This window comes from Phalaenopsis equestris, unplaced genomic scaffold, assembly GCF_001263595.1.
Source record: "Phalaenopsis equestris unplaced genomic scaffold, ASM126359v1 Scaffold202518, whole genome shotgun sequence".
Lineage (NCBI taxonomy): Eukaryota > Viridiplantae > Streptophyta > Magnoliopsida > Asparagales > Orchidaceae > Phalaenopsis > Phalaenopsis equestris.
Window position 1 is genome coordinate 425,909 of NW_018222214.1, and position 27,508 is coordinate 453,416.

At 32.1% G+C, this 27,508-nt stretch overlaps 1 protein-coding gene across 11 annotated transcripts; it reads right to left on the reverse strand.

Annotated features, from left to right (window-relative positions):
• Positions 1 to 620: 620 nt before the first annotated feature.
• Positions 621 to 26,752, reverse strand: LOC110036097 (probable serine/threonine-protein kinase WNK3). 11 transcript variants are annotated; one of them, XR_002295204.1, is made up of 12 exons: positions 26,488 to 26,752; positions 26,272 to 26,309; positions 25,929 to 26,156; positions 25,607 to 25,830; positions 25,276 to 25,433; positions 22,163 to 22,346; positions 21,910 to 22,017; positions 20,855 to 21,838; positions 19,915 to 20,142; positions 15,578 to 15,663; positions 1,041 to 1,158; positions 621 to 937 (listed from the first exon to the last, which is right to left on the reverse strand). XR_002295204.1 is itself a non-coding variant. In XM_020740457.1 (8 exons), exons 1-8 carry the CDS (start codon positions 26,572 to 26,574, stop codon positions 21,003 to 21,005), a joined length of 1,863 nt encoding a protein of 620 aa, XP_020596116.1. In that variant the 5' UTR covers positions 26,575 to 26,752; the 3' UTR covers positions 20,497 to 21,002. The 11 variants fall into 11 exon arrangements, 1 of the variants encoding a protein (XP_020596116.1); XR_002295206.1 differs by having other exon boundaries at positions 621 to 940; XR_002295203.1 differs by having other exon boundaries at positions 621 to 1,120.
• Between the last annotated feature and the right edge of the window lie 756 nt (positions 26,753 to 27,508).

Genomic DNA, 27,508 nt, shown 5'->3' on the forward strand with positions numbered 1-27,508 from the left:
ATATCACATGAAATATAAAACAATCATTATTTTAAATTAATACGTACGTTTTTTGAAAATGAATAACATAATATCCAATGAATTACTAAAATATTTTCTAAAATTGATTAAGATATTTTTTTAATAAAAAGAAAATAACACTATTTAAACATTAATGTTTGAAACACTGACGCTAAACATTTAAACTATAACGATATTGCATGAAAAATAAATTTTAATGAAATTTAATTTATTAGTTAAAATAAAAATCATAACTTAAATTATTTAAGTTCATTAATTTCAAATCAAAAGTAAGATAGATACTTTGTGAGTTTTAAGACAAATAAAATCTAGTCAATATTTTTTTATTTTGATTTTATATGACCTCATCAACTAAAGTTGAGTTAGCCCCTTAAACACAGTTAACATGTCGGAGCATAAAATCATATGTTTGTCGTCATTTAAATCAAATAATGAGTTATAAAACTAAAGGGGCTAATATTATGTCTCCTTGCAAACTTACATTAATTTTATCAATTGTTATTGTTATAATTGAGAAAATACTATCCATAATGAGAATTGAACATTAATTATGTAGTCCAATCGATGATTGCAGACTCGATGATTATTTGATATCTTATTGAAAAATATACATTTGACTGGACTTCCAATAAAACTTTACATAATATTATCAAACAATACAGAATAGAATAAGAAGCTTGTAGTCATTGTTTAATTCAACAATGATAATAAAATAAAAATTCTTGAATATGTGCTACCAATTTTATGTAATAAAACTAATTATTTTATTTAATAAATTGCCACACTTGCAAAATTGTCTGATTCCGCCTTTGGCTAAAGCCACCACCTTTATGTTAAGATTTTGTGTTGTGCCACGAGAAAGAAAACTATAGACCAATTGCTTCCTCGAGGTTTTCAGACAGCCTTTGCCCACTTGCTGCTGGAATCATCAATCTTTTTCATAAATGGTTATGCAACAAAAATAATAAAAATGAAAAAAGTTATAGCAGGTCTAGTCATTACACGACTGTAGCACAAACCTTATTGGTAACATTGTAACAAGGGTGTGCAGAATGTTTAAAGCAGATCTCCAGTCAACAGTCACGACAAAGGTATTGAGCTTCATAGAACTAAATCAGATTATTTCAGCTTTCAATCCTATATTCACATACAAAATATGGTATTTGGGGCTCTTACATACAGGTAGTATATCAAAAAGCAACCTTTGCATTCAAACTCATGAATTGAGCAGTCAAGCATAGACTCTAGGTATTAGAGAGTATATTTGTATATGTTTATGTGATTAAAAAAAAAAAGAGATTTAATTACTAATGACATTATACGTATCAAAGGAGGTGGAAAAAAGATTGTTGAAGTTCCTTAGGTACAAGGAGGCTAAAATCTGCATAAGAAAATTGACACCCAGAGAAAAGAGTTTCCACCTCATGAAGCACTCAAATGAACTAGGATGCACAAAATCAAACCCAAATAATTAGAGGATAAAACAGATAATAATTATAGTCCTTTCTATAACACATGTCAATAAGGCTTATTATAAGTTTGAGAATTTAACTCCGACTTAAAATGTATATGTGAAAATCAGGAAGTAACCGGTTGTTTTCTTGGGTGGATAGTTTTATTCTCTTTCAATTTATGTTTGTCTGTTAATTTTATTTCAAAATTATTTCATTTCCAAATTTAGATTAGATATTATTATAAGTTTGAGAATTTAACTCTGACTTAAAATGTATATGTGGAAAATCAGGAAGTAACCGGTTGTTTTCTTGGGTGGGCCGAGCAGCCCCCTGCTTATCATGAAAGATAGGATTAGGAGATAGCTTTGGAAACTCCTTAATAGTTTTATTATCTTTCAATTTATGTTTGTCTGTTAATTTTATTTCAGAATTATTTCATTTCCAAAGTTAGATTAGATATATTTGATATATTATAAATTAGAAGGATTTAGTTTGCTTATATATTATATATATACGCTACATGTGAATAATGAAATAGTTTTTTCTTCCCAATCAATGGCTACACCATATCAGAGAAGTAGCCCTAGATCCTTTTTCATTTTTATTACTGATCGCGGTCACAGCCTCAGCACATCTTGAGGTCCAAGCATACCATGGCCTCTCTACATCTCGATTTTCAACCAATCAACTTGAATTCTACTAATAACATCTCCATCATACCATCACTTTGAACAATAGACACAATATATCTAAAATGTTCACACATTTTAGTAATTTGATCACCCATAGTTATAATTCTACTACTAGAGCTACTACTACTAAAATTGCATCCCATGTATTAAGATTTAGATCTACTAAAATAAAGAACTTTAGACTCCAATGTAGACTTCCATAATTAAAATTTTTTTTTCCTGAACACTTTCTCTAGTCTTATCAACGAGTAGGATATCGTCAATGAAAAGCATACATACATCTTCTTGTAAATGTCCAGTAAAAGCATCCATAACTAAAGCAAAAATATATGGGCTTAATATCAAACCACGATGTAATCCTACTAAAATAAGAAAATACTTCGTTAGTCATCCTTCGATTCAAAACATAAATAATAACTCTAGTATACATATCTTTAATGACTTGAACATATATCATATCAACACCTTTCTTTTCTAGAACTCTCTAAAGAATTTTACCCTTATTGTAGCTTTTTTAAATCAATAAAAATCGCATGCAGAACCTCCTTACTCTCTTTGTACTTCTCTAGCAAACATCCCAATAAATATATAGCTTCCATAGTAGACTTGTCTGGCATAAATTCAAACTGATTAAGATAAATTTTTGAAATTGATGAAACTAATATTATGATAGGATCTTAGAATATATGTACTCTCAATGGTAAATTAATGGAATTAGTTGATATTATGATTCATAGAAAAATTAATATCTTATGCATTCAAAAAACAAAATCGATGGGAGAAAAGGCTAAGAAGATTGATAACTTAGGTTTTAAACTTTGGTATTCTGATAAGAGTCGCACTAGAAATGATGTAAGTGTAATTATAAATAAGAGTTTGAAGGATAATGTTGTAAAAATTAATAGAGTTGGTGATAGAATTATAGCCCTTAAAATTGTTATTGATACTAAGATTCTTAATATTATAAGTGCTTATGCTCCTCAAGTAGGTTTAGATATAAGATCTAAGGATAAATTCTCGAATGACTTAGAAGACTTAATACAAATGATACATCTTGAAGAAAATTTTTTTATTGTAGGAGATTTAAATGGACATGTTAGTAGAGTGGTAAAAAATTTCAAAAATATTCAGGGTGGCTACGATTTTGGAGTGACCAATGAAGAAGGTAGAGTCATTTAGGTAGAGCTATTTTAGATTTTATTTTAGCGTATGATTTTGTTATTACTAATATTTTATTGAAAAAAAGGGATGAGCGTCATATTACTTATAAGAATGAATTTAATAAAACACAAAATGATTATTTTTTGATGAGAAGAAGAGATCATCGAGATTGTAAAGGTTGTAAGATCATTCCAAGTGGAGATTTATGTACTCAACATCGATTATTAGTTCTAGATTTTAAGATGAAAAGCTGTAAAATAAAGAATACTGGAACTCATTATTGTAGAATTAGATGGAGGAATCTAAAAGACACAAATAAAATTATTTTTATGAGTAAAATTTAAGATTTCAAGATTTGGGATGTTCATGAAGAAGAAAATGCTATATGGGATGAAATAACAAACACTATAAAACAAGTAACAAAAGATTTATTTGGAGAATCAAAATAAAAAAGTTTATATAAATAAAAATAATTGGTAGTGGAATAATAATGTGTAAGATAAAATATAATAAATTATGTTATAAAAATTAGTTTAATTGTAAAAGTTTAAAGAAATGAAAAAAAATCAAACGGCTCGCAGGGAGTCTTAAAGAACAATCCATGACGCTAAAAATTCAGCTTTTAATGATATTTATGATAGATTATATACCAAGGAGGGTGAAAAATATATGTATAAACATATAGCTACCCAATTAAGAATAAAATTACTAATTCAATTAACAATTATCCTCGAGAGATTTTACCTAGTGATCCTGAGATAAACCTTAAGGCGAAAAATGATGGGCAACATAAAGCTACTCAATTAAGTGGTGAAAAAAAATTGAAGGATATGGTTCAAATAAATGTTGAGTTGAGAAAAGAGAAAAATGTGATTGAAAAATCAATAGAATAAATTCCTAAGGAATTAGAAAAACCTATTTCAACAACCAAGATAAATATAAAAAGACCACATTCACCATTTCCTCAGCCCCAAGGGGAAGAATAGGAAGATAACTTGAAACAAAAGAGTAACCTAGTAGAATTTGAGCCAAAATCTGAATTACCTAAAGAGAATCCGATCCAAAATTTGGGAGATCTTGAACTATCTGATAGAAATCCATTTCTTATAAATTTCAAGAATGATATTAATATGCAAATTGAGAAAATTATTAGAATATTGGATCTAGAAAAAACATGAAGAATAATGATATGAATCGATCTGAAAAGAAAGAACTGAAAAAAAAATAAAATTTGAGGATTTAGTAGGAATCCATGGATCTCAAAAAAATTGGGCGATTGATCAAGGATTACTTAGATGAAATTTTGATCCGGGAGGAACCGTTTGTCGGGCTGGTGACATTAAGTTAAGCACTTTATAGAAGGCAATACATAGTTATCAGTGTGGTTTGATTTAGTATGTTTGAGAGTCATGATTGTTAGTGTTGTATTGTGTTTGTTATATTGTGGATTGATCAGTTTGATTGATGTTGATAGATGTTTGAATTATTTTTTAATTGGTTTGATCTTTATGTGTGTCATAAGGGATGTGATTCCTTAATTTCTTATGGTTCCATCTTAATTTTGTTATTTCCTTTCTCTGACTTTATTTTTATTTAATAGGAGTTGCGAACATAGATGAGTAACATGAGGATGATCTTACACTACCCTTATAATTCTTAGAGGCGCTTGATTAAAAGGATATGGTGATGTCTGGAGTTGGTGCTCGAGGATCAAAAAATCAGAGATAATCGTATCTAGGGGATTAGAGTTTATAAAACATTTTAAAGTACCCAACATACCAGTGTAATGATTATGTTATAAAATGGAAATAATGTAGTAAGATGCAAAGAGTTAAAAGAAGAATCAACCTCATTTATCATGTATATTTGTGTTTTTGTTCGTGGTATAACAATATATAAGACTTGGAGAACACTTAAGCATATATTCATATGTTGATATTTGTCATGTTTGTTCGACCTTTCTTTAGTTCAATTTTATTCTGGCATGTTTAGCTTGAATTTACTTTCTATTACAAGTTGTTCTGTCCTGATGAATACTTGTAGAATTTTTCTATTACAAGTTTAAATGAAAAGAGTTAAAAACAATCCTAAGGTTAATCTTATTTCAAAAAAAATTAATTAAATTGATATAGATAAGGTGCTTAAATTTTGTTTTTAAACTTTATTTGAATCTATAGTTTGACAAATTTCAATAACTTTTTAAGTAAATAGAAAATAAAAAATCCTAAGTTGAATATGATATATTTTACACTCAGTCCTATGTTGATTTACTAGAATTTCTCTTAGATTGCACTATAACATTTCTGAAACAAAATTATAAAAAAGTCTACTGAAATCCACTATCTCAAATCAACAAATTTGGTCTTTAAAGTTATAATGTTTCTTGAAGAAAAGTAATGATCAAGTTTGGGGGAATTGATCCAACTTAAATTACCTATTTTAAGGTGCATTTCATGTTCATTTTATGCACATTTTTAATGATATTGCACTCTAAAGAAAGCTATTTTGCAAGTTTTTGGTTTCAAGTACAAGGAATGGAGTTTTAGCGAAAATGAAACAAAAACGATGTAATTTGAAACCACATTGAACAAGGAAAAAAATTTTGAACTGGCACATTTTGATATGACTTTCTATGTTTAATTTCCTCTATATTTATCACATATTTTTAAATGAAATTACACTATAAATAAATGTTATTTTCATGTTTATCTTGTATGTATAACACTAAGAGCGAACCGGAGCTAAAATGGGGCAAAACAGAGCCAAAACAAATGCTTGCTAGCAGGGTGGCGCTATAGCGTTGGATTATGGCGTTATAGCACCAGACACGACTATAAACAGGCGTTGTAGCGCCGATTCTAGCGCCATAGCGCCCGAGATGGTTTTTGGATGGTTTTTGAGCGATTCCGAGCCATTCTGGGATGTTCTGAAAGCTTCTGGGTGGTTATGCACACCCCATGGAGTTATTCAATGAATCTAAACACTTTGAAAAGCTTTTGAATGTAGAGATGTGTCTCTTGGAGTGAAAGGGTGTCTCTTGGAGTGAAGAGGTATGTCCTTTGGAAAAATGAGGTGTTTGACTTCTCTTTAAATAAAGGGGTTGGCGCCTCTCGTGACAAATAATTAGTGCGATTGATGAGTTTTTAGTGAGACAGAGAGAGTTTGGCATGAGTCTATAGAGATGTAGATTTCTCCATTTTCTAAAGAGATTAGTGAGGGATTTTGAGGATATGAGTAAGGAAAAACGAGTGGCACATGAATCGGCAAAAGACTTTGTTGGAGAGATTTTCATCTTTCTTTCAGAGGAAAAAAACTAAATTTTGTATTCTTCATTATCTTGTAATTGTTATAAATACTTTCTAAAGGATTTTCTTTGATTTAAATAAAATTTTCTGTTGTGTTTTATACATGCTTCGTAAGTAATTTTCTTTACTCTTTTTTCAATTTATTTTATGATAAAATAATTTTTATTTTTATGTGATGAGTAATATCACATTTTGCTACATTGACATAAGTAGCAATAGAATATGTTAAAATTTATTGTAAGAGAAATTAAGTCTCGGAAGAGTGGTGATCTTGCAACTTGAGTGCACTCACATTGACCGGTTGGCTAGTAAAATAATTTAGGCGGTAATGAAACTTTTAAATATAATTTAATGATCAATTTCTATTAGATGTTTCTAGGTGACAGATAGTTGCATAAAACTAATACAATACTAAGCATACCTATACACTCGAAATTAGGTAGGTAGACATGCTCCTTGTTGACACATAATTTATTACTTGATTCTATCAATCATTTTACTACTTCTGTTATTATTTTCATTTTCCTTTTCTTTTGGCAATAAAATAGATAATGTTTAGGAATTTAGATTTTCTTAGATATTCTCTTATTTAATTAATGTGATCGTATTTTCACCAACTCTTAATTTACTTTGCAAACTGATCACTTGTAATGTTCAAATTTATTGTGAAACATAATTATCCGGGAGGGCTATGATTTCACCAACTTGTGAATGTCACATTTCAACTTGGGTGGAGCCGTCACGATCACCCGAGTGGGAGTGCAAATAGATAGGGAGATAAGTTTTGATAGGCGTAGAATTGATGTTTATAGGGTGACACTAGATTTTTTTATCAATTCGGTCTAGATTTTGGATTATAAGAGTCCCTAGTAGGTTCTATAGAGGGGGCACAGTGGGTAATCTAAAAGTGAGGTCAGAATCTACTCAACAATACTACACAAGTTGGGGAAAAACTCTATGTTAGCCAATGTTCTTTACTAGCACCGTTTGTCACTGGCTATATTAAATTCTAAGCATTTTATTACTACTCATAATCTAGGCCATTGTACGAGAAGGGAAGTCTTTACCATCTAAAAATTCTCCAAAGCAATTTATCCAGATAAGTTATCTTTAGATTTAAGATTTTTATTTATGAATAATTATTAGAAAAATCACTTTAATCGATATTCCAAACTAAGGTCTGACAGTAGTAGACTAGAATTAGCCTAAGGGATTTCTTACATTGCTTCTCTGTGGGATCGATACTGAGGTCTTATAAGAAATCCCTATATTACTTGAAACGATATTTATAGTTGCATAGAGCCTCCGGTATGTGAAATAAAAATCAAATTTTAAATTTTATAAAATATTATTTTGCACACTAACCGCTTAAATATAAATTGGGTCAAATTTTTTGTCATCTTTCGGAGCTTAACAATTTACGTAATTGTGGGTCGGGTCACAGGTCTACGATGAAAGCTATACATTTAGTGAAGAGTTTGATGAAGAAATTCAGAGGAAATAAGAAGGATATACATTTGATTATTATTGATTTAGAAAAAAACTTATGATAAGGTTCCAAGAGATGTCCTTTGGAGTGTTCTTGAGAAGAAATGAGAAGAAAGGTGTTGATTGATATACTTATATTCAAGTCATTAAAGATATGTGCACTACAGTTGTTATTTGTGTTCGAACTGAAGAAGGATTGACCAAATATTTTTCTATTTCAGTTGGATTACATCAGGGATTGGCTTTAAGCCCATATATTTTTGCTTTATGGATGCTCTGACTGAATACATACAGGAAGATGTACGTTGGCGTATGCTTTTCATTGATCATATCTTTCTTATAGATAAGACTGGAGAAAGAGTTCAGGAAAAACTTGAATTATGGAGGTCGACATTGGAGTCTAGATGCCTTTGTTTGAGTAGATCTAAAACTCTGCATACATTGAATATAATTTCAGTCTTGGTAGCTCTAGTGACAGAAGTGTAACTTTGGGTGATCAAATTATTATATGGTGTGATCGATTTAGATATCTCAGGTTTTTTTGTTCAAAACGATGGTGTTATAGATGGGGATGTTAATAGTAGAATTCAAGTTGGTTGGTTGAAGTGAAGTAATGCTTCGGGAACTTTTTTGTGTGATAAAAAAGTACCGCTTAGACTGAAAGAAAAATTTTATAAGATTGAGGTGATGATGACACCTGCAAGATCTGTGACGCTGAATGTTGACCTTTATAGAAGAAGCATAATACTAAGTTAAGTGTTGCGGACATGAGAATGATTAGGTGGATGAGTGGCTTTACACTTAGAGACAAAATGTGAAATGAATATATCTGTGATAGGGTTGGTGTAGTTCTAGTGACGAACAAAATTAGAGAGTTTTCTTAGATTGTTTGGTTACATTAAACGTCGACCATCTGATCATCCGATTAGGAGAGTAGATGTTTTAGATTCGACTTATGTTAAGAAAGGCAAAGGTAGACCTAGGAAGACTTAGGCTTATTGTACAAAAAATGATCTTAATTTATTAGAACTAAATGAAAATGGCATTAAATAGGAAGCAATAGAGAAAAACAATTCATGTAGCCGACCCCACATAGTGGGACTAAGGTTTCATTGTTGTTGTTGTGGTTGTTATTGTCTTAACCTACATCCAGTTACCCCCCCCACACTCTTGTGCATCCCATTTATTCTTAAGAATGGAGACCTAAATACTCTTCCTCTGCTCATCGGACATCCTTTTAGTTTTTAAAATATTATTAAGAGTATAGTAAGCAAATAAAATCTCAAATCTCCTAGATATTTCCACACATCAATTGGGATATCTTCAGTTCCTACTGATTTTCCACCCTTGATTTTCTTCAAGTCTCTTCAACTTCTTTTTTATTAATGTACTGGTAAAAATAAAAGTTTTATTATAATTAAATTTATTATTATCACAAAGGTTGACTATTTTCAAAAACTTCATTAAAAAATTTATCAAAATAACTCATCAACCTATGTTAAATATCTTCCTCTAAAAAAATCACTTTTTGATTTTCATCTTTAATACAATTTACTTAATTAAATCTTAACTTTTTTTTTAGCTTTTATACAAATATTTTTTATCCTTTTTAGTACCTAATTTATTATAAAGATCACTAAAAATAGAAATCTCAGTGTTATAAATTGTTCTCATAGACTCTTTATGGACCACCTTATATTTTTCTCAATTCTTTAAGTTTTTACATTCTAATTTTTATAACACTTCTCATTTTGTCTTCTCTTGCATATTATTATTCCACCAACTATTTTTATTTATAAAAACTTTTCATTTTGATTCTCCAAGTACATCTTTTGTCACGTGTTTAATATTATTTGTTAATTTATCCCACATAGAATCAGTTTCTTCATGAACATGCCAAATTTTGAAATCTTGAAGTTTACTCATTAAAAAAAATTTAGTTGTCTTTTAGGTGCCCTCATCTAATTCTATGACAATGTTTCATTGTATTCACTACTCATAGCTCATTCTAAAATCCAAAACTAATGATCGATGTTGAGTTCGCTTGAAATGTCCTTACAATCTTTATATTATCGATGATATCTGTCTCATAAATAAATAATTAATTTGTGTTTTAGATTTATTCTTATAAGTAATAATATGGTCATCATTTTTCTTAAATATTAGAAATAACAAAATCATAAACTAAAACAAAATCTAATATGATTCTACATTCTTCATTAACCACTCCAAAATCATAGCCAGCATGAATAATTCTAAAATCTTCTACCACTATACCTACATGCTCATTTAAATCTCCAAAAAAGTATTTCTTCAAGAGAATTCATTGGTATTAATTCTTCTAGGTCATTTCAACTTTTCTTTTTCCTTTTGAACTTATATCTAAACCTATTTGAGGAGTATAAGAACATATAACATTAAAAATCATAGGGTCTGTTTGGAACTTTCTTCCTACTTTATTTTTCAGACAGCCATCACAATCTGTTCGGGGAACTATTTTTCTGTTGCTTTTAGAAATTTAAATGGTAGAAAACTGTTTTTTTTTAACATAAATTGTTAAAGCGTGGTGGCTATCAAAAAACTGCAATCTAAATTTTCAAAAATAGAATAAATTTATAATGGCCACCACAACTTCTCAAAAAACAGTTTCTTCTGCAATAGTTTCATAGATGTTTCTTCAAATAGTTGTAGTTGCCCAAAACAGACCCTTAGTATCAACAACAATCTTTAGGGCTATAATTCTATCTCCAATTCTATTAATTTTTACAACATAATCTTTCAAACTCTTATATATAATTATACCTACATTTCTAGTACGACTCCTACCTGAATACCAGTTTAAAACCTAAACAATAATCTCTTTAGTTATTTCCCCAACCCATTTAGCTTCATGAATACATAATATATTTATCCTTTTATGAATCATAATATCTACTAATTCCATTATTTTACCTGTGAGAATGCACATATTTCAAGAATCTATCATAATATTAATTTCATGGGCTAACTTCTTTGCCGCATCAATCCATGTGGGAACTCATGCATATTTGACACTACACCGGGGCGCCAATGTAACGACCCTTACACACTTTTCACTCTACTCAGGTCATATGGTGCGTTGTTTCTATGGGACATACTAGCATTTAAAAAATGATTTAAACAATTCATGTCAATCTTTTGACAAAAATTTTATGCTGATTATCGACTATCTAACGCAATCCTCTATTTTTCGTATCCAAATAGGTTTTTATATCTAGATCTATCAGACTTGCAGATAGATCACACTAAAAAACTATTGGAAAAAATGTGGAACTCACTCAGAATATTAGTTTTTCCTCTACTTTATATTGTCCCACGGTTGGATTACAATTTGATTTCAATCAATAAGCTTACTCATGTTACGAAAATTGTAACTAAATTTCTTGCAAACTCTTATGAATTTCAGGTAGTAGAGTCTGAGAAGATGATTGGCAGTGCTGAGACATATCAAGGCTTATACCTGCTCAAGAAAAGTCTCTCTAAACATAAAAATGATCTCAACTTCATTTTTATCTCAAATTTCTGAGTCTAATTAGTCTCTCTAAAGATAATCCCATACGATCATGTTATGGGATTATCGTATGGGTCACCCTAATTTTAATTATGTTGCAAAGTTTTATCTTTATTTATATATCAATAAAACTCTTAATTTTTATAAATATGAGATTTTATCAACTTGTCAAACACACTTGAAATAGTTATCCCATGACCCAGTACAAACCCTCAAACCATTTTTACATTATTCACAATGATATTAGGAGACCTTAAGATGAAAACTCTAAGTGGGGCTAGAAGATTTGTCTCATTTATTGACAATCACACTAAGGTATTTCTAATGAAGAAATATGAAACAGCAAAAATCTTTGACACGATTCAAACTTAATTCTAATATAAAATAAAGATCCTCAAAACTAATAATCTAAGGGAATATTTCAATATATCCTTACGTATTATCAAAAAATGAAATCAACCATGTGAGTTCATACATTGATACCCCTTAACAAAATGAAACGACTAAGAAATAGAATAGGCATCTCCCTGAAATATTCTACTCAATTATGATTTCCCATCAAATTCCAAAATATATTTTGGCGAAATCAATTCTTACTTCAATATACCTTATCAATTGAAGTATTAGTCGGATACTTAACTTCAAAGCACATCATCATAGTTAGATGGTATCAAGCCTCATATTAGAGCTTTCCTTTCTACTATACCGCATAAAATCATCGGGAATGTATCATTTGTTCACATTCATTCTCAAAATCGCATAAAACTTGACCTAAATCTTTCAAGTGTATTTTTCTTGGGTTTGCCTCTAACAAAAAGGGATATAAGTGAGACTCTACTATTACCAAAAAATACTATAACTCAAAGGATGTCACATTTTTTCAAAATCAATCCTACTAACCTAAATCGGATGTTAAAAGGGAGAGTGAAAATGAACATCAATTATGAGATACACTTGATGACACCTACATAGCCTCACTACCTAATCCAACTAGCCCTCATATCCTGACATTGGAGCTTTCCTTTCTACTATACAACATAAAATTTTTCGGATGTGTATCATTTGTTCACATTCATTCTCAAAATTGCATAAAACTTGACCATAAATCTATCAAGTGTATTTTTCTTAGATATGCCTCCACAAAAAGGGTTATAAGTGGAACACGACTGTTACCATAAAATGCTATAACTCCAGAGATGTCACATTTTTTTAAAATCAATCCTACTAACCTAAATCTGATGTTCAAAGGGAGACTACAAATGAGCATCCATTATGAGATGCACTTGACGACACCTGCATAGCCTCACAACATAATCCAACTAGCCTTCATATCCTAGTTCAGGATGTCCAACCAACCCAACCTGAAGTCTATAACAAAGAACATTGCATGAACACGAGAAAGAAAACCCTTTAACAGGTGAAAGAACACTTGCAAGGACAGATTTGTTCAAAACAAAACTCGAATTCACATTCACGTAAAATTCCAGCTCAGAAATCTAGTACTCATGAGTAATCCCCTTCCTCTTCCGATGTGGGTGACAAGGAAATTTCTAATTCACGAGTTTGTAGGGTATGGGAAGTTATTCTTATCCTACAAAGCTTTTGTTTTTAACCTTGATAGAGCGCAGATTCCTAAAATGATTAATTTAGTTCTTGTAAATAAGAATGGAGGAAAGCAGTTGAAGAGGATATTCAAGCACAAAAACATAAAGGCACATTGATTCTTACTAAGCTCCCTCGGGATAAGAAGTTAATCAGATGCAAATTGGTGTTCAACCTCAAAAACCAAGCAGATGGGAGTATTGAGAGATTCAAAGTCAAATTAGTTGTAAACAGTTTCACTCAAGCCTATGGAATTGACTATTATGATAACTTCACGCCAGTTGTCAAACTAAACACTATCAGAGTTTTCCTTTCAGTAGCAGTTAACAAAGAATGGGGACTGCATCAAAAATGTCTTCCTAAATGGGGAAGTGGAAGAAGTATATATGGAGATAGCACTAGAGCTTGAGAATAATTCCAATAAACACAAGTATGCAATCTTAGAAAGTGTCTCTATGGTCTTAAGCGATCACCAAATGCCTGATTTGAAAAGTTTGTTAAGATTATGAGATCTAAAAGATATTCTCAAGGTTAAGTTGATCATACACTATTTATAAAACACATTCAGAAAGATAAAATTGATGCAGTGATAGTATATGTGAATGATATGATTCTTATTGGTGATGATGAAAAGAAGATTCTCAATTAAAAAAAAAGTGCTTGTCATTGTGTTTGAAGTCAAGTACCTAAGAACCATGAATTTTTTTTCTATAGGTATGGAAGTAGAGAGGTCTAAGAAAAACATCGTTATATCACGAAAAACATGCATCCTAGATCAACTAAAGAAGAGAATGATGATAGAATACAAGTCTGCTAATACTCCAATGGATTCCAACAAAAAGACTAATAGAAGAGAAGAAAGTGTATATGTGGACAAGGGAAGATATTAAAGATTCGTAGAAAAACTCGTCTACTATCACATACAAGGCCATATATTACAAACTTTGCAGGCAACAAAAATATGAATGACACAAATGACAAGCATTTGGAGATATTATACAGGATTCTGAAATTTCTCAAGAAGACTCCTGATTATAGATTAATTTTTGAGAAAAACAGAAATAGAGGTGTAAATGTCTGCACTGCGACAGTTGGGTTGAAGAACTCACTAAGAGAAAATCCACCACTATTTATTGCTCCTATGTATAGGGAAATCCGATTACATGGAAAAGTAAGGAGCGAGATGTTTCTAGAAGAAGAACAAAATCAGAGTATAAGTTACTCGCTTTGAGCATCTGTGAAGCGATTTGAATTCAGAACTTAACAAGGGAATTGGGACGTGCCTCCAATAGGCCTATACATATGCTTTATGTTAGTCACGCAGTTATCAATATCGTCAAATATTGTCAAGAATCATGTTCACCATGACAGAACCAAGCTTATTGAAGTTGATGGGCACTTCATTTTTCAAAAGGTTAATAGTGAAGTTATACAGTTGAACTATATCCCAAAACGCCAAGCTGCTAATATCTTAACCAAAACTCTTCCTTTGAGCCTTTCAAATTTCAATGACAAGCTTGGTCTTTACAACATCTACGACCCGCTTGAGCGGGAGTGTGGAAAATTAGGAAGTAATCGGCTGCTTCCTTTGGTGAGTCGTCCCCACCTATCTATTATGGAAGATTGAATTAGGAGATAACTTTAAAAACTCATTAATTAATTTTATTCTCTTCCTATCTATGTTTTTTTGCTATTTTTATTTCAAAATAATTTCCTTTCCAAATTCATATTAGAAATATTTGGTATGCATTTAAACTAGGAGGGAATTGTTTACCTATATGTACCCTACATGTGAACAATTAAAACATACATATCATACCTTCAGGTCCACAAATTTTAAATCATATTTTGAGTTGACTTACAATATAACTAATGAAGTTGAAATTGATTTCAAAGAGTGATGAGCGAAATTTTAAAATTAATTATTTTTAATAACCCTATATGTTATAGCTGGGCCCTTAAATTCATAATAGCAGTTATTCTTTAGAAAAATGGAACACTACTGTGATGGACAGTAAAAACACATGCAAAAACACTCCCACATCATTTTTCTCATACGAAGTATAAAAAATTCAACGTGTCTGCATTTCTCCGTGAGTAAATATTTTAGTTCATGCAAATTAAATTTTCAAAGACAAAGGAAAGTAAAATGTTTCCTTCTAAGCAGTTTGACCTAAGTTTATAGAAATGATTGATAGTACAAGCAAGAATTACAAGAATCTAAAATGCTAAAATTAATTAATCAGAAGAAATCATGTAAGAGTGTGTGTGTGTATACAGAGAGAGAGAGAGAGAGAGAGTCACCTGCTCTAACACATCCAATTACATTGATATCAACCTGCTTATTATGCTCCTCTTATAAAGTCGAGGAATAATGAATTCTGCTATACCTGAGAAAAAAAAATTCATAGAAAAGTGAAAACAAAGCATTTCAGTTAAGTCTATTCAGAAATGGCAACAGAAACAAAATTAGCATCATTAATGATGACTACTCCGCCAATCACAAATATAAGATTTCCATTGACAAAAATGATTTTTGCATTCAGGCCCACATATTGATAACAAGGGTGGGTGATCATGACTCTACAGCTAGGAAAGACCACACAAGATCTTCCTCATCATTTGCCTTGTACCAACTATTTGGGGTCAGTTTTATGAATCCTCAATTTTTAGTTATTTCCACTCAATATTACCTGAGGTGTTAATGCATTTTCTTTGCAAGACAATCTCAAACCACCTATATTAATGTTACAAATATCTCCCCATTTTTCCTGCTCCTAAATTAATTTTATATACTCTTCTAAGGTTTATTCCCCACATTTTATAGTACATGTCTAAATAACATCAATTTATTTTCAATCACCTTGCCTTTCAATAGATATAACTATTTGCATTTCTACTAAGCTCCATACATATCAACCATCTTTTACTACCCAACACTCAAAACCATACAGTATTGCCGGCCCAAAAAGCGCTTCATAAAATTTACCTTTAAGAATCTATTACATAATCATATTTCATAATGCTCTTGAGATAGTTCTCAATTTTAACAACAAAACCTTAAATACAGAAGTTATCTCATCAGCTACATCTTCATTCTTTTATATAATATATCTAATATAATAAAAGTTTTCACACAAAAGTGGAAGGATTTTTTTTTTTGATTTTGTTGAGGGGCAACCATAGGATTTCTATCTAAATAAACAGATAAGGCATTTGAAGAATAATATATTATCCCCAAAGATAGAAATATTACCTTCGAATAGATCTAATCATTCCAATGAGGAAAACCTTTGGGATTTATGGATCCACGGAACCAGGATTCTTCCCTTACTTTATAGGTGTAAGATAATTTTATTTTAATTATGGGATCTCATTAATACGAGGGCATGCTCTCGTATTTAATTACATCTTTAGAGTTGTAAGCACTAAATAAAACCCCTCGATTAATATGATAAGTCAAGTTGCCACAGATCGAGCTTTCATGATTGGAGGGCCCAAATTGGAAGAATTAAGTTTCGAGAGATGGGACTTACGATCCGGTGACATGTCATCGAAAACGCCCATGATATGGAATAGGATTTCATTTTTAAAAGTATCAATCAAAGAAACTGACGATGAATTTGGACTGATCAGATGAGGTCAAAAGGTAAATTATGGATGTGGAATTTGACTGACAGAGACAATTGAAAACCCTATACTAAGGATAAATTTGGGTAGGGAAGGATTTCTAAATGAGAAGATCCTAGACTCCATAAGTTCTATAGGCGGACTAAACTAAATTTTTGAAATAACGTCTCCGGTCAAGATGCTCATGACTTTTGTCGTCCCGGGAACTTTGACTAGCCCATAACCAGAAATCCTCCATCAAATGTGGGAGCATAGAGGATTGGTAGTTTCGAAGCAGTCTGAAATACATTCGTCGGTAACCATGGGTTGCTTCATTCTAAGATATTTCCTTAGTCTAGGGGTTGGTTTGTTATTTGTATGTCCTAGTCCTTAACACTAACTAGTACTTGAACTAACATAGGCTTGTATACTAAGACTAACCTAAGGTAGGTGTGTGGCCCTCAATTCGGTGACTAAGTTAGCTGAGCCTAAAGTTCATGTCAGATCTTCCTAAATTTCGTTTTCGTTCTTTATCTTGGTGTGTTTTAGATGTTCATTTAAATTTCAATATTTTCATGAATATTTTGTTTGATTCCTAGGTTTTGTCAATCATATTAAAAAATCTGAGTTTTCTACATTTTGTTTTTTTTTCGTTTTATTTGTTTTATTTGAGATTTGGTTTCTTTTGAGGTTTACAAAGAAAACTGAGGGGTTTTCATCCTTGCTTTTGTTATAAGTATATTTTTTTGTGTTATTTTTGTTTTTAAACATAAAATAACACATGAAATAATATTTAAAGCGTAGGATAGCATGCGAAACATGTAAAAAAAAAGGAACATGAGCTAACATGTAAAATAGCATATAAAATACAAAATAACATGTATTTTTAACTTTGGATTGAACTTGGGTTAAGGTTGGGAAGACGTAAGTTGATTTTCCAGCTTAAGTTAGCTCAAAATTGAGCTAAGGTATGATATAGGTTAGCTAACTTGGGTCTCTGTTGGACCTAAGCTAGCTCGGGTTAAGTTGGGTTTGATTTAGGTTGACCCGGGTTGAGCCGCGTTGATTTGGGTTTGACTCGAGATAAGATGGGTTGACCCAGGTTGGCTTAGGTTTGAGTTTGACTCGGGTTAAGTTGGGTTAACCCGAGTTGGCTTAGGTTTGGTTTGGATTTGACTCGGGTAAAGCTAGATTTACCCGGATAAAGTTTGAGTTTGACCCGAGTTATGCTGGGTTGACCCAAGTTGGCTTAGGTTTGATTTGGGTTAAGTCTAAGGTTATGTTTGACAACCGGTTTAGGTTCATGTTTGGGCTAGATTCTAGTTTAGGTTTAGGGTTTAGCTTAGGGTTAGGTCAGGTTTGGGTTAGCTTCAAACTGGGCTAAGTTAAGGTTCAGGTCAGGTCCAATTTGGATTAGACCTAGGTCAAGTTAGGATTGGGCTAGGTTTGGTTTGGGTTAGTCCTGGGTTAGGTCAGGGTTTCAGTTAGGGTTTGGATTAGACCTATTAGGGTAAGGGCTAGGTCTTAGGTTAGGGTTTGAGTTAGACCTAGGTTGGGTCAGGTCTAGGGTTTAGGTTAAGGTTTGGATTAGACATGTTAGAATCAAGTCTAAGGTTTAGATTAGGGTTTGGGTTAGACCTGGGTTGGGTTAGGTCTAGGGTTTAGGTTAGGGATTGGGTTAGACTTGTTAGGCTCAGGTCTAGGGTTTAGATAAGGGTTTAGGTAAGACCTAGGTTGGGTCGGGTCTAAGGTTTAGGTTAGGGTTTGAACTATGTGAGTTGGGGTTAAGCTGGGTTCGGATTGACTTGAGTCAAGCCCAAACCCATGCCTAATCTAGGGCCTTTGAGTTGATTGACCTAGCTTTAAAGCTTTTAAATAAAAATGTTTAAATTAAGAAAAGAATGAAACAGGATTTACTGAGAGGAGAGGAGGCTGACCGAAGAATTGTTTCCCTTCATCTTCTCCCTCTGCACTTCTTCATCCTCTACTAATGGTGCCCGAACAGTTTCAAGTCCAGTGTAGTGATCCCCCCTTTTATAGGTGGGAAAGGCGATGGTCGAGCCTCCCGGAGCCGTCCAATAAGGTGGCAAGTCGACGGTGACGATCCACGGATCGCTGCCAGCAAAAGGGTGTGATGATTTGTGGTCTGATCTGTAGATGAAGCCCACAGATAGCTGACATGAGAAGTCGCTTTACCTGGGCGTGGTCACACCCAAGCCTGGTGAGACCACTAGACCACTCCGAGGTACTTTGGGGCATAGTCGGGCCCAAGCCTGGCGTGACCATGCTGAGGTACGTGGTCACGCCCGGGCCAAGCCTAGAAAAAGGCAGACTCCCCTTTTGACCAATTTTGTTGTGTAGAATCAAGGGATGATGTCTGTGCAAGACTTATGTGACCAAAAATGAGGTCAACAATAAGTATCACTTTATCTTTTGATAATATTGATTGATAATACTAAAATACCACAACAAGACGAGACCTTGCTTGGCCAAAAATCGTTCTACTTGTGCAAGACTTGTGTGACAAAAAATGAGGTCAACAATGAGTATCACTTTATCTTTTGATAATATTGATTGATAATACTAAAATACCACAACAAGACGAGACCTTGCTTGGCCAATTGTTAATTACACTCAAGTCAACAAGCTTATGTTTATGAACAAGTAGAACGATTTTAAAGAACTATACTTATTCATTACATATATAATATATATATATATATATATATTAGAAAAATATAATATCAAAGAGACCTCATATTTTTCACAGTTAGTACTCAAAGACTTCAGCATGAAATCTTTTAGGAGGATTAATATATATATATATATATATATATATAAACAGTAAGGAACAAAAATTAGGAAAGGGAACAAAAATTAGGAAAGGGAACAAAAATTAGGAAAGGGAACAAAAATTAGGAAAGGGAACAAAAATTAGGAAAGGGAACAAAAATTAGGAAAGGGAACAAAAATTAGGAAAGGGAACAAAAAACAGAAAAGGGAACAAAACAAGAACAAAGGAGTTAACTCACTCAAGATTCCTAAGGTGAAGACCTCAGAGATGAATTTGATTTTGTAGGGATGGATACCCACCCTTTAAACTATATAACTTAATTATGTTACTGTGAATTAGAGTCTAGAGTTTTGAGCAAGTGGACTTCAGAGTAGCTTTCCAAGTCATCAACGTTATTTAGGATATCAGAAGTGTCAGCCAATTCCAAGCATCCTCTACTCCCTCCCTCTCATCAAAAACTTTGTATCTGAAATCAAACATGCAGGAATCAAGGAACCAAACATAAGGCAGCTTCACCATCCATAAATCTTTACCAAAAAAAAAAAAAAAAAACAATTCATAATCTGGACAGCAGAATACATCATCTTGAACGAGCCCTTTCCCAACACACCATTATACTTCACAAAATGAACACTGAAGATTCAATAAGCAAGAAAAACATCACAAAGAGATCACTTTTTAAGATCATATAACACGTTTTGCATTATTAAGAATATATAAATCAGAAACAATACATACCCGTCCTTATCAACTGCTGAGAATGACTTTGATGATCTTGTATTCATTTTCGACACCCTCATGATCTTGATATAGTTAGTAACAAATAAATTTTTAGGGATACTCCTGACACTTCAGAGGTATCAATCATGCAACACTAATAATAAGAAAAATAAAAACCAAATGTGATTTCAAATGATGACTAAGGCTGTTTTCTATTTTGAATATATTTAGACAAAATGTTTAAGCTGCAAGTCCATCTTTTATATAGTAGAAAAGAAACATACACCATATGAAATCCATCACTGCATGGACACATAATAAAGTAGTAATATACACACTTCGTGATATGGAATTATCTTTGGTAGCCATCAAATATAAGAAGCCAATTTAAACTAAATTATTAGCATTTATTTGAATTTTGATTGAAAAGTGCAATGCACAACACACCCCCCAATTACCTGGAAAGATGCCTTCCAAATATCTAGCAGAATACATTCTTTCTTTTTCTCTTTAGCTCTACATGAACAAATCAAACAAGTTATCTAGTGTACTACGCAACCATTTCTCCAAAGTAAAACACCCCCTAATGAATGGCCGATCAATAATTCAAAGATACTTCCATGCTACTTCACTCTTAGATTTCATACTGCAATCAAGAATTTTCAGGTGGCATATCCTGAAGGCTCTATTTTGTAGCTCAAGAGGCAATTCCCTCAACGTGTCTGCTATGGCAAAATCATGTCTTTCTCTAAGATCATCAATTTCCTTTTGTTGCTTAAGCAAAAGTTCCTCTAGTTTGAGTATAACAGACTCGAGAGCTTTGGACCCATTCTCTGACAGCACATTAGTATCATCATTTCGGAATGCTTCCATTTGGTTTTCAATGGAATCAGAGATAGTAGATTCCTCAATAAGCTCCTGGGCAACCAGACTACTGGAGGACAAGCTTTCTGAAGCATGATTTTTTTCTCGATAGCTGGTGATGGAATGCCTCAGGCTTCTTTCCCGTTCAACTAAAGCAAAACCTTGAGAATAATCATCCCGGAAATATAAATTATCTTTCATCTCCAAAACATCATCGCTGTCACAAGGACTTAACACCAAATTTTGTCCAAAGGCAGAGTTACTACGTGATCCATTGGGAAAATCAGACCAATATTTTTTCCCAGCAGGTAGTCGTTCCAACAAAAGATCGCCAGTAGCATGAGTCTCATCTTCAGCTTTAAAATCTTCTTTATTTGATGGAGCCTCATTGTCAGGATCTTCACCAAGGGTTCCTGGAGCCCACCCAGGAAAATGAACTTGTATTTCTGCATTGATCATATCAGCAATGGTGCTTACATCTTGATCAGTAAGATCTAACTCTGCAACCATTTCAGCAGCCACACTAATGCATGTGTCCGCTTCAATATTAAATGGAAAGTGGATATTGTGAATTTGACCTGGCAGCACAACTTTCACGTTATCAAAAAACAACCAATCCAAATGATAATATAAGTATCTGGTGCAAAACCTGTAGAATCTGCAATCCTTAGCTTCAAAAAAAGTGTTTTAATATCTTTTCTTTGACCTTCCACCGTGCAGTCTATTCCACCTGTAGATGTTTCTTGCATGATGGTATCTGTGTCATTAATCATACATTAGGAACAAAAAAACAAAATTAAGAGCCATATGAAATAAACAACTTCATAGATATTTTCATAATACTTCTAAAAATTTCAGTCTAAGCACAGAGTAAAAGACAGAGCTTGTCAGGACAAAAATACCTGAACTGTTATGATCTAATGGTCTGGAATTACATAAGATATCATTTTCGGAATCCATTTGAAGAAAGGGATCCCTCAACAATTCGTCAGCAGACATTCTTTCAGAAGCATTAGCAATACATTTCTCAATGAATTGTCTTATCCCAGGGTCCTTCACCTTGGTCAATGATGCAGGCTTGATACCCTTCAAGAAAAAAAGAAAGGGCATCAATAAATAACTATACAGAATGTTGCTGTATAGTACGTATGTAGAATCCCTGGCAATAATATGAATGAAGCCTATGTGTGAGCATATATTTTAAGGAAGATAAAAAAAATAGAAGAAAACCCAATAACTAGCGTTGTCAATATGGGTTAACTAATCGGACTTAAATCTGACCCAAAATTGACCAACATAATTTGAATGACCCAACCCGAATCTACATGAACCAAACCCGAGTTGTTTATTAAATAAGTCAGAAAGCCTAACTTGAACTCAGCCAATCTTCAACACAGCTATCCTGAACCTAATATCTCATTTAACATGAAGCATAATAGTCATTCAAGTCAAATTTTAGTAATTTCCAAGATTTGAATTTCACAATATGGAGTTAAGGTGCTTTTTTCCAAGAGGGCAGGCAAAGCCTCAAGGTATTTTAAGGCATAAATCTCAAATTAAAAAATTATCTATATTAATAAATATTATATTAAATATAACATGTAAACTATGAAGTAAGAAATAACATATTTAAATTCTAACAAATTAACAAATTAAAAAAGTGATATGATGACATTTTAATAAAGTAAAAAATAATTAATTGAGCAAAGTAAAATCAAGAAATAAGATCGGTTATACAAATATTAAACAATAAAAAAAAATTTAAGACATCAAAATAAAAGATTAAAATATCAAATCATAATAATCAAAATAAGTTAATCATAAATCTCACTCTCCAACTCATACTATACCCCCTCCCCCCAACCCTTCCCTAGGACTGCAAAACAACCGAGTCAAGTCAAGCAAGGTTGTGTTCAAGCTTGAGCTTGCTTATAAAATTCGAATGAGTCAAGCTCGAGCTTATGTGTTCAAACTTGAGCTTGTTTAAAAAATTCGAGCTCGAACTCTAATCGAGCTTTGTGTTTATCTTCAAGCTTCGAGATTGGCTCTTTCTCGTTTCATATGATGATAGTTGAGTCATTATAGAGCAGATTAATGAGTAAATTATGAGCTACTTAATTTCAATCTAAAACATATTTATTGAGCAAATTAAAATTAGTACTATAGTATTATTTATTTTCTAAATAAATACAAATTGTTCAAGATCATTAATAAAAAGGAGCATGTTCTTTAGCCTCATTCCTAAAGCTCCCATGAACATAGGCAAGTCAGGAGGTCAACAAACGGCTTTGTTATTGCTTGATATAAATTTAATTCCAGTACAAATCTTGGAAATCAAACAAGTTAGTACCAGGACATGTAGATAAGCAAGATCAAACTTTTGAACAACAGTATGTTAGTGAGCAAGCTTTTTAGTTGTCCGAAAAATGGCTTGACAATATCTTGAAAACATACTTGATTATAGCCTATTTATTTATTATTCATTCATTAGTAGCATCCTATCTGCCAAAATCTTTCACTATTTTCATTTCAGTCCACATGTGCTAAGAAAAAAAGAGCTGCTTCAATAAGCTTGACTAGTAAAAACTAAAAAGAGTTAATACGATGAATGATCAACTATGTAGAACTCAAGTCACCCATGTCTAACTAAGCTTAATTAAATCTTGCTTTTGATTTATAATAAGAAAATAAATAAATAGGCTCGAACAACAACTTTAAAGCTCAACTTTAATCAAGTCAAGCTTAAACAGGGCAATGCCTGACATTGGCTTGTGTACAGATATAATTTGCAATATCTCTGCTTCAAAAGAGTTGATATCACAAATTTGCGAAAAGAGGTTGCTATCCATATAAAGTACATGGCATAACACAAATATAACTTTAAACTTCCAGTTCCCAATTGTTTTAGTTTGTCGGCTTTAGCTGAATCTCTGATCATAATTTCTCTTATTCAAGCACCAATCATTCTAAATAATCACTTTATTGTTATTCGGAAACAAATGCTTTAAAATGGCTGGACACAGCTAATATCAAGAAAAACCCAAAAAGTGTGCTAGTAAGAAAAAAAACAAGTAATGAAACTTGCGTGATCCTTAAGACACGGGTGAGATGAAATATAGCATGCCACTCTACATGGGGGTAAACTGAATTTCTTACTTGACAATAATCTTTTAAAAGTAAAATAATAGGGAAGGGAGGAAGATCATTCTTAAGAAAAAAATCCAAATAACTAGGTCAAGGCAAATAACAATTAAATGTGCTATCATAATTGATTATGAAAACAGTTTGCATGAGTTTGGTTTTATTAATTTTATGTAAATATAGAAATAAATTAAAAAAATATATCATAATAGATATATATCTTATATAAATAGCATATTAATATATTTTATGTACATACACATTTTAATTTGACTTGAAATGTATGAGTTAAATACTTAAGTCAAACATGAAATCGACTAGAAATAGATTAAAAGTTAATAATGATACTTCAACTCAAGCCAACTTTTGAGTGATTTTGGAATTTTGATTATAGATATGTTATATTACATACATATCATATATACATTGTATAGTGCATATATTACATGTATGCAATATTTTGAGTCAGATTTTGAGTTGACTTGAAAAGTATTTAAGTCAAACTTGAAATCAGCTCAAAATTAATTTATGGTCAATTTCAATTTAATTCAATAAGATTACATGTAAAACTATAATTTTGAAAAAGAAACAAGAAGAAAAACACCATAGTGATGGCCAACATCATAACATGCATGAAAACAGACGGCCAAAATATATACTGCAATAGGTTTCCATACTTCCCTATGTAAATCTAAATTTCATGTGAATCAAATTTTAGTAAACCTTTTAAAAGAAAAAGAATATAATATGTTTTCCACTTTTCCTTCTAAGAAAAACAACTCAAACTGTTGAATCATTATCTGTTACAATCATGATAGTTAATAATCTCAAATGCTGAATTTAATCAATCAGAATAAATTACGCAGGAGTGTACCGAAGTCACTTTCTTATATATTTGTGCTGCATTTTTACATTCCGCATATGGGTATTCAAAGGTCACAAGTTCTAACAAACACATCCCAAATGCATAAATATCAACCAGCTCATTATACTCCTCTTCATAAAGTTCAGGAGCCATGAATTCAGGAGTACCTGAGATAGAAAAGAAATTCATCAAAACAAATAAAAACATAGCACTCAAGTTTAGCCTAATTTGCAACAGCAACAGAAGCAAAACTAGCATCACCAATAAAAAAAAAATGAAAAAATTAAAAATTTAACAAAAAAAACAAATAACATGCATCATCAATGTTTTCTCCACTCACCAATAACACTATGGGCTGAGTGACATTGGCGTAGAATGGCTGCCAAACCAAGGTCACCAATCTTAACCTCTCCTTGATTTCCATTGACAAATATGTTGTCACATTTCAGGTCCCTGTGAATAACAGGGGGATCATGACTATGCAGGTAAAGAAGGCCACACAAGATCTGCCTTGACCAATTCTTCAGTGCTCTCAAGTCAACATGCTTATGCTTCTTCCGATATCTAGAAGGATTTAAAGAAATAATCATTAAAATCTGTAAACACAAAATGTTTAACAGAAACCACAAACGGAATAAAGGAGGAAGAAAGAATGAACTGACTGGCGCAAGGTCCCTGAAGTGAAGACCTCGGTGATGAAATTTATGTTGTCATTTTTCGTGTCAACCCATGAGCTATAGAATTTAATTATGTTCTTGTGTTTTAAAGTCTTCAGCAAATGAACTTCGGAGTAGAGCCTTTCCATGTCAGCAGCATTTTGCAGAACATCAACAAGCTTCACCTGATTCCAAGCAACCTCTATTCCCTCTCCCTCATCAAAAGCCTTATAGCTGTCATGCATAAGCCATTAATCAAAGAACCGAACTTAATGCAACTTCGCCATTCATAAACCGAAGAACAAAATGAAAAAATAGGGAGCACTTTAAAAGATAGACAGAATAATACACAGTCTTGAATGCGCCCTTTCCCAGAACTTCATTGTACTGCAAGGAAAACAAATATTTTTACATACTAAAAAAAATATAAGATCCAATGAAAAAGGAAATAAATAAAAAAATTGTCATTTTCTTAAATGTCGCATATCAATCAGAACGAAGAAAGGCACATGAATATAAATAAATTTAAGTAAACCAAAGGAATCGATTCAGAAACATTCCGCACCCGTCCGTAGCGACCTGTAGGATCGACCTCGACGAACTCGTTTTCCTTTTCGTCCCCTCCAGACTCCGATGACGAATCCCCAAGCATTTCTTCCAAAATCCGATATCCAAATCACAAAATGCTTCAAAAACCCTAATTCCAGATGGAAAGTTGCCAAAACCTCCGGGGCTTTGAGTCCACTTCGAATCCCCAAACTGGATCGCTTCAGATATGAATTTGTTCTACAGAGCGATCATAAGTTTCCAAATAGGATCCTCGGGTTGCTGGTTACAAACGAGCAAATATTATTTTCTAGTTTTAATTTTGGGGTTTTTAACACCATCCAAAACATTTTTACCAGCCCAACATTCCAAAATTTTCACTCAAATTATCCATCAATGAGTTTAGAAATGTGATTATAATAAAAAAATATTTAAAATATTATTATTAAAATTTGGATAATTAAAATATTATAGTTAATATTTTAGATGGTTGATATATAAATATAATATTCACGCCTTATTTTGTTTTGACCCAAAAATTTCCTTCTCATTCTTCTTCGAAATCCCTTTCTCTAGATCACTCTCTCTCGGAAAAAAAAAACAAGGGAAGAAAAAAATGAATCGAAGGTGGAGAAAAGCTGAGAAAAAACACAATGAATCACTATGAAAATATTTACATTGAAAAGTCTTTGTAAAATAAAACATATAAGAGCTATCTAAAATAAATCAGACCATACTCAACCCGAAAAAATATACGAGAATGATCCTGTAGAAAAACCTTTGTAACAAAATCAAATTCAAAATCAAATTTATTTTGTTCTTGGTTCAAAGAGACCTCCTACGACGACATATCCTTATGATCAATACTTATTATATGTTGTGTTTGCTTAAGATAGTCCTGAAGTATAGACAACAAAAGATATTATTTGAAGAGGGCCTACGGTACATGATACACCTAAAATATATAAGATTTTTAAACACATTTTTATATCTATTTTTGAGTTATCGCGCTTTAATAGAATGTATTTTGTGTTTTTCTA

What these genes read in the sequence shown, in the direction of transcription:
- LOC110036097 (XM_020740457.1), bottom strand. Translation starts at nt 26,574, where the DNA reads ATGCTTGGGGATTCGTCATCGGAGTCTGGAGGGGACGAAAAGGAAAAC. An exon ending in TATATAAGAAAGTGACTTCG is followed by an intron (nt 22,347 to 25,275) that starts GTACACTCCTGC and finishes TTTTTCTTGAAG; the next exon opens with GGTATCAAGCCTGCATCATT. An exon ending in AAGGATTGCAGATTCTACAG is followed by an intron (nt 21,839 to 21,909) that starts GTTTTGCACCAG and finishes TTGTGCTGCCAG; the next exon opens with GTCAAATTCACAATATCCAC.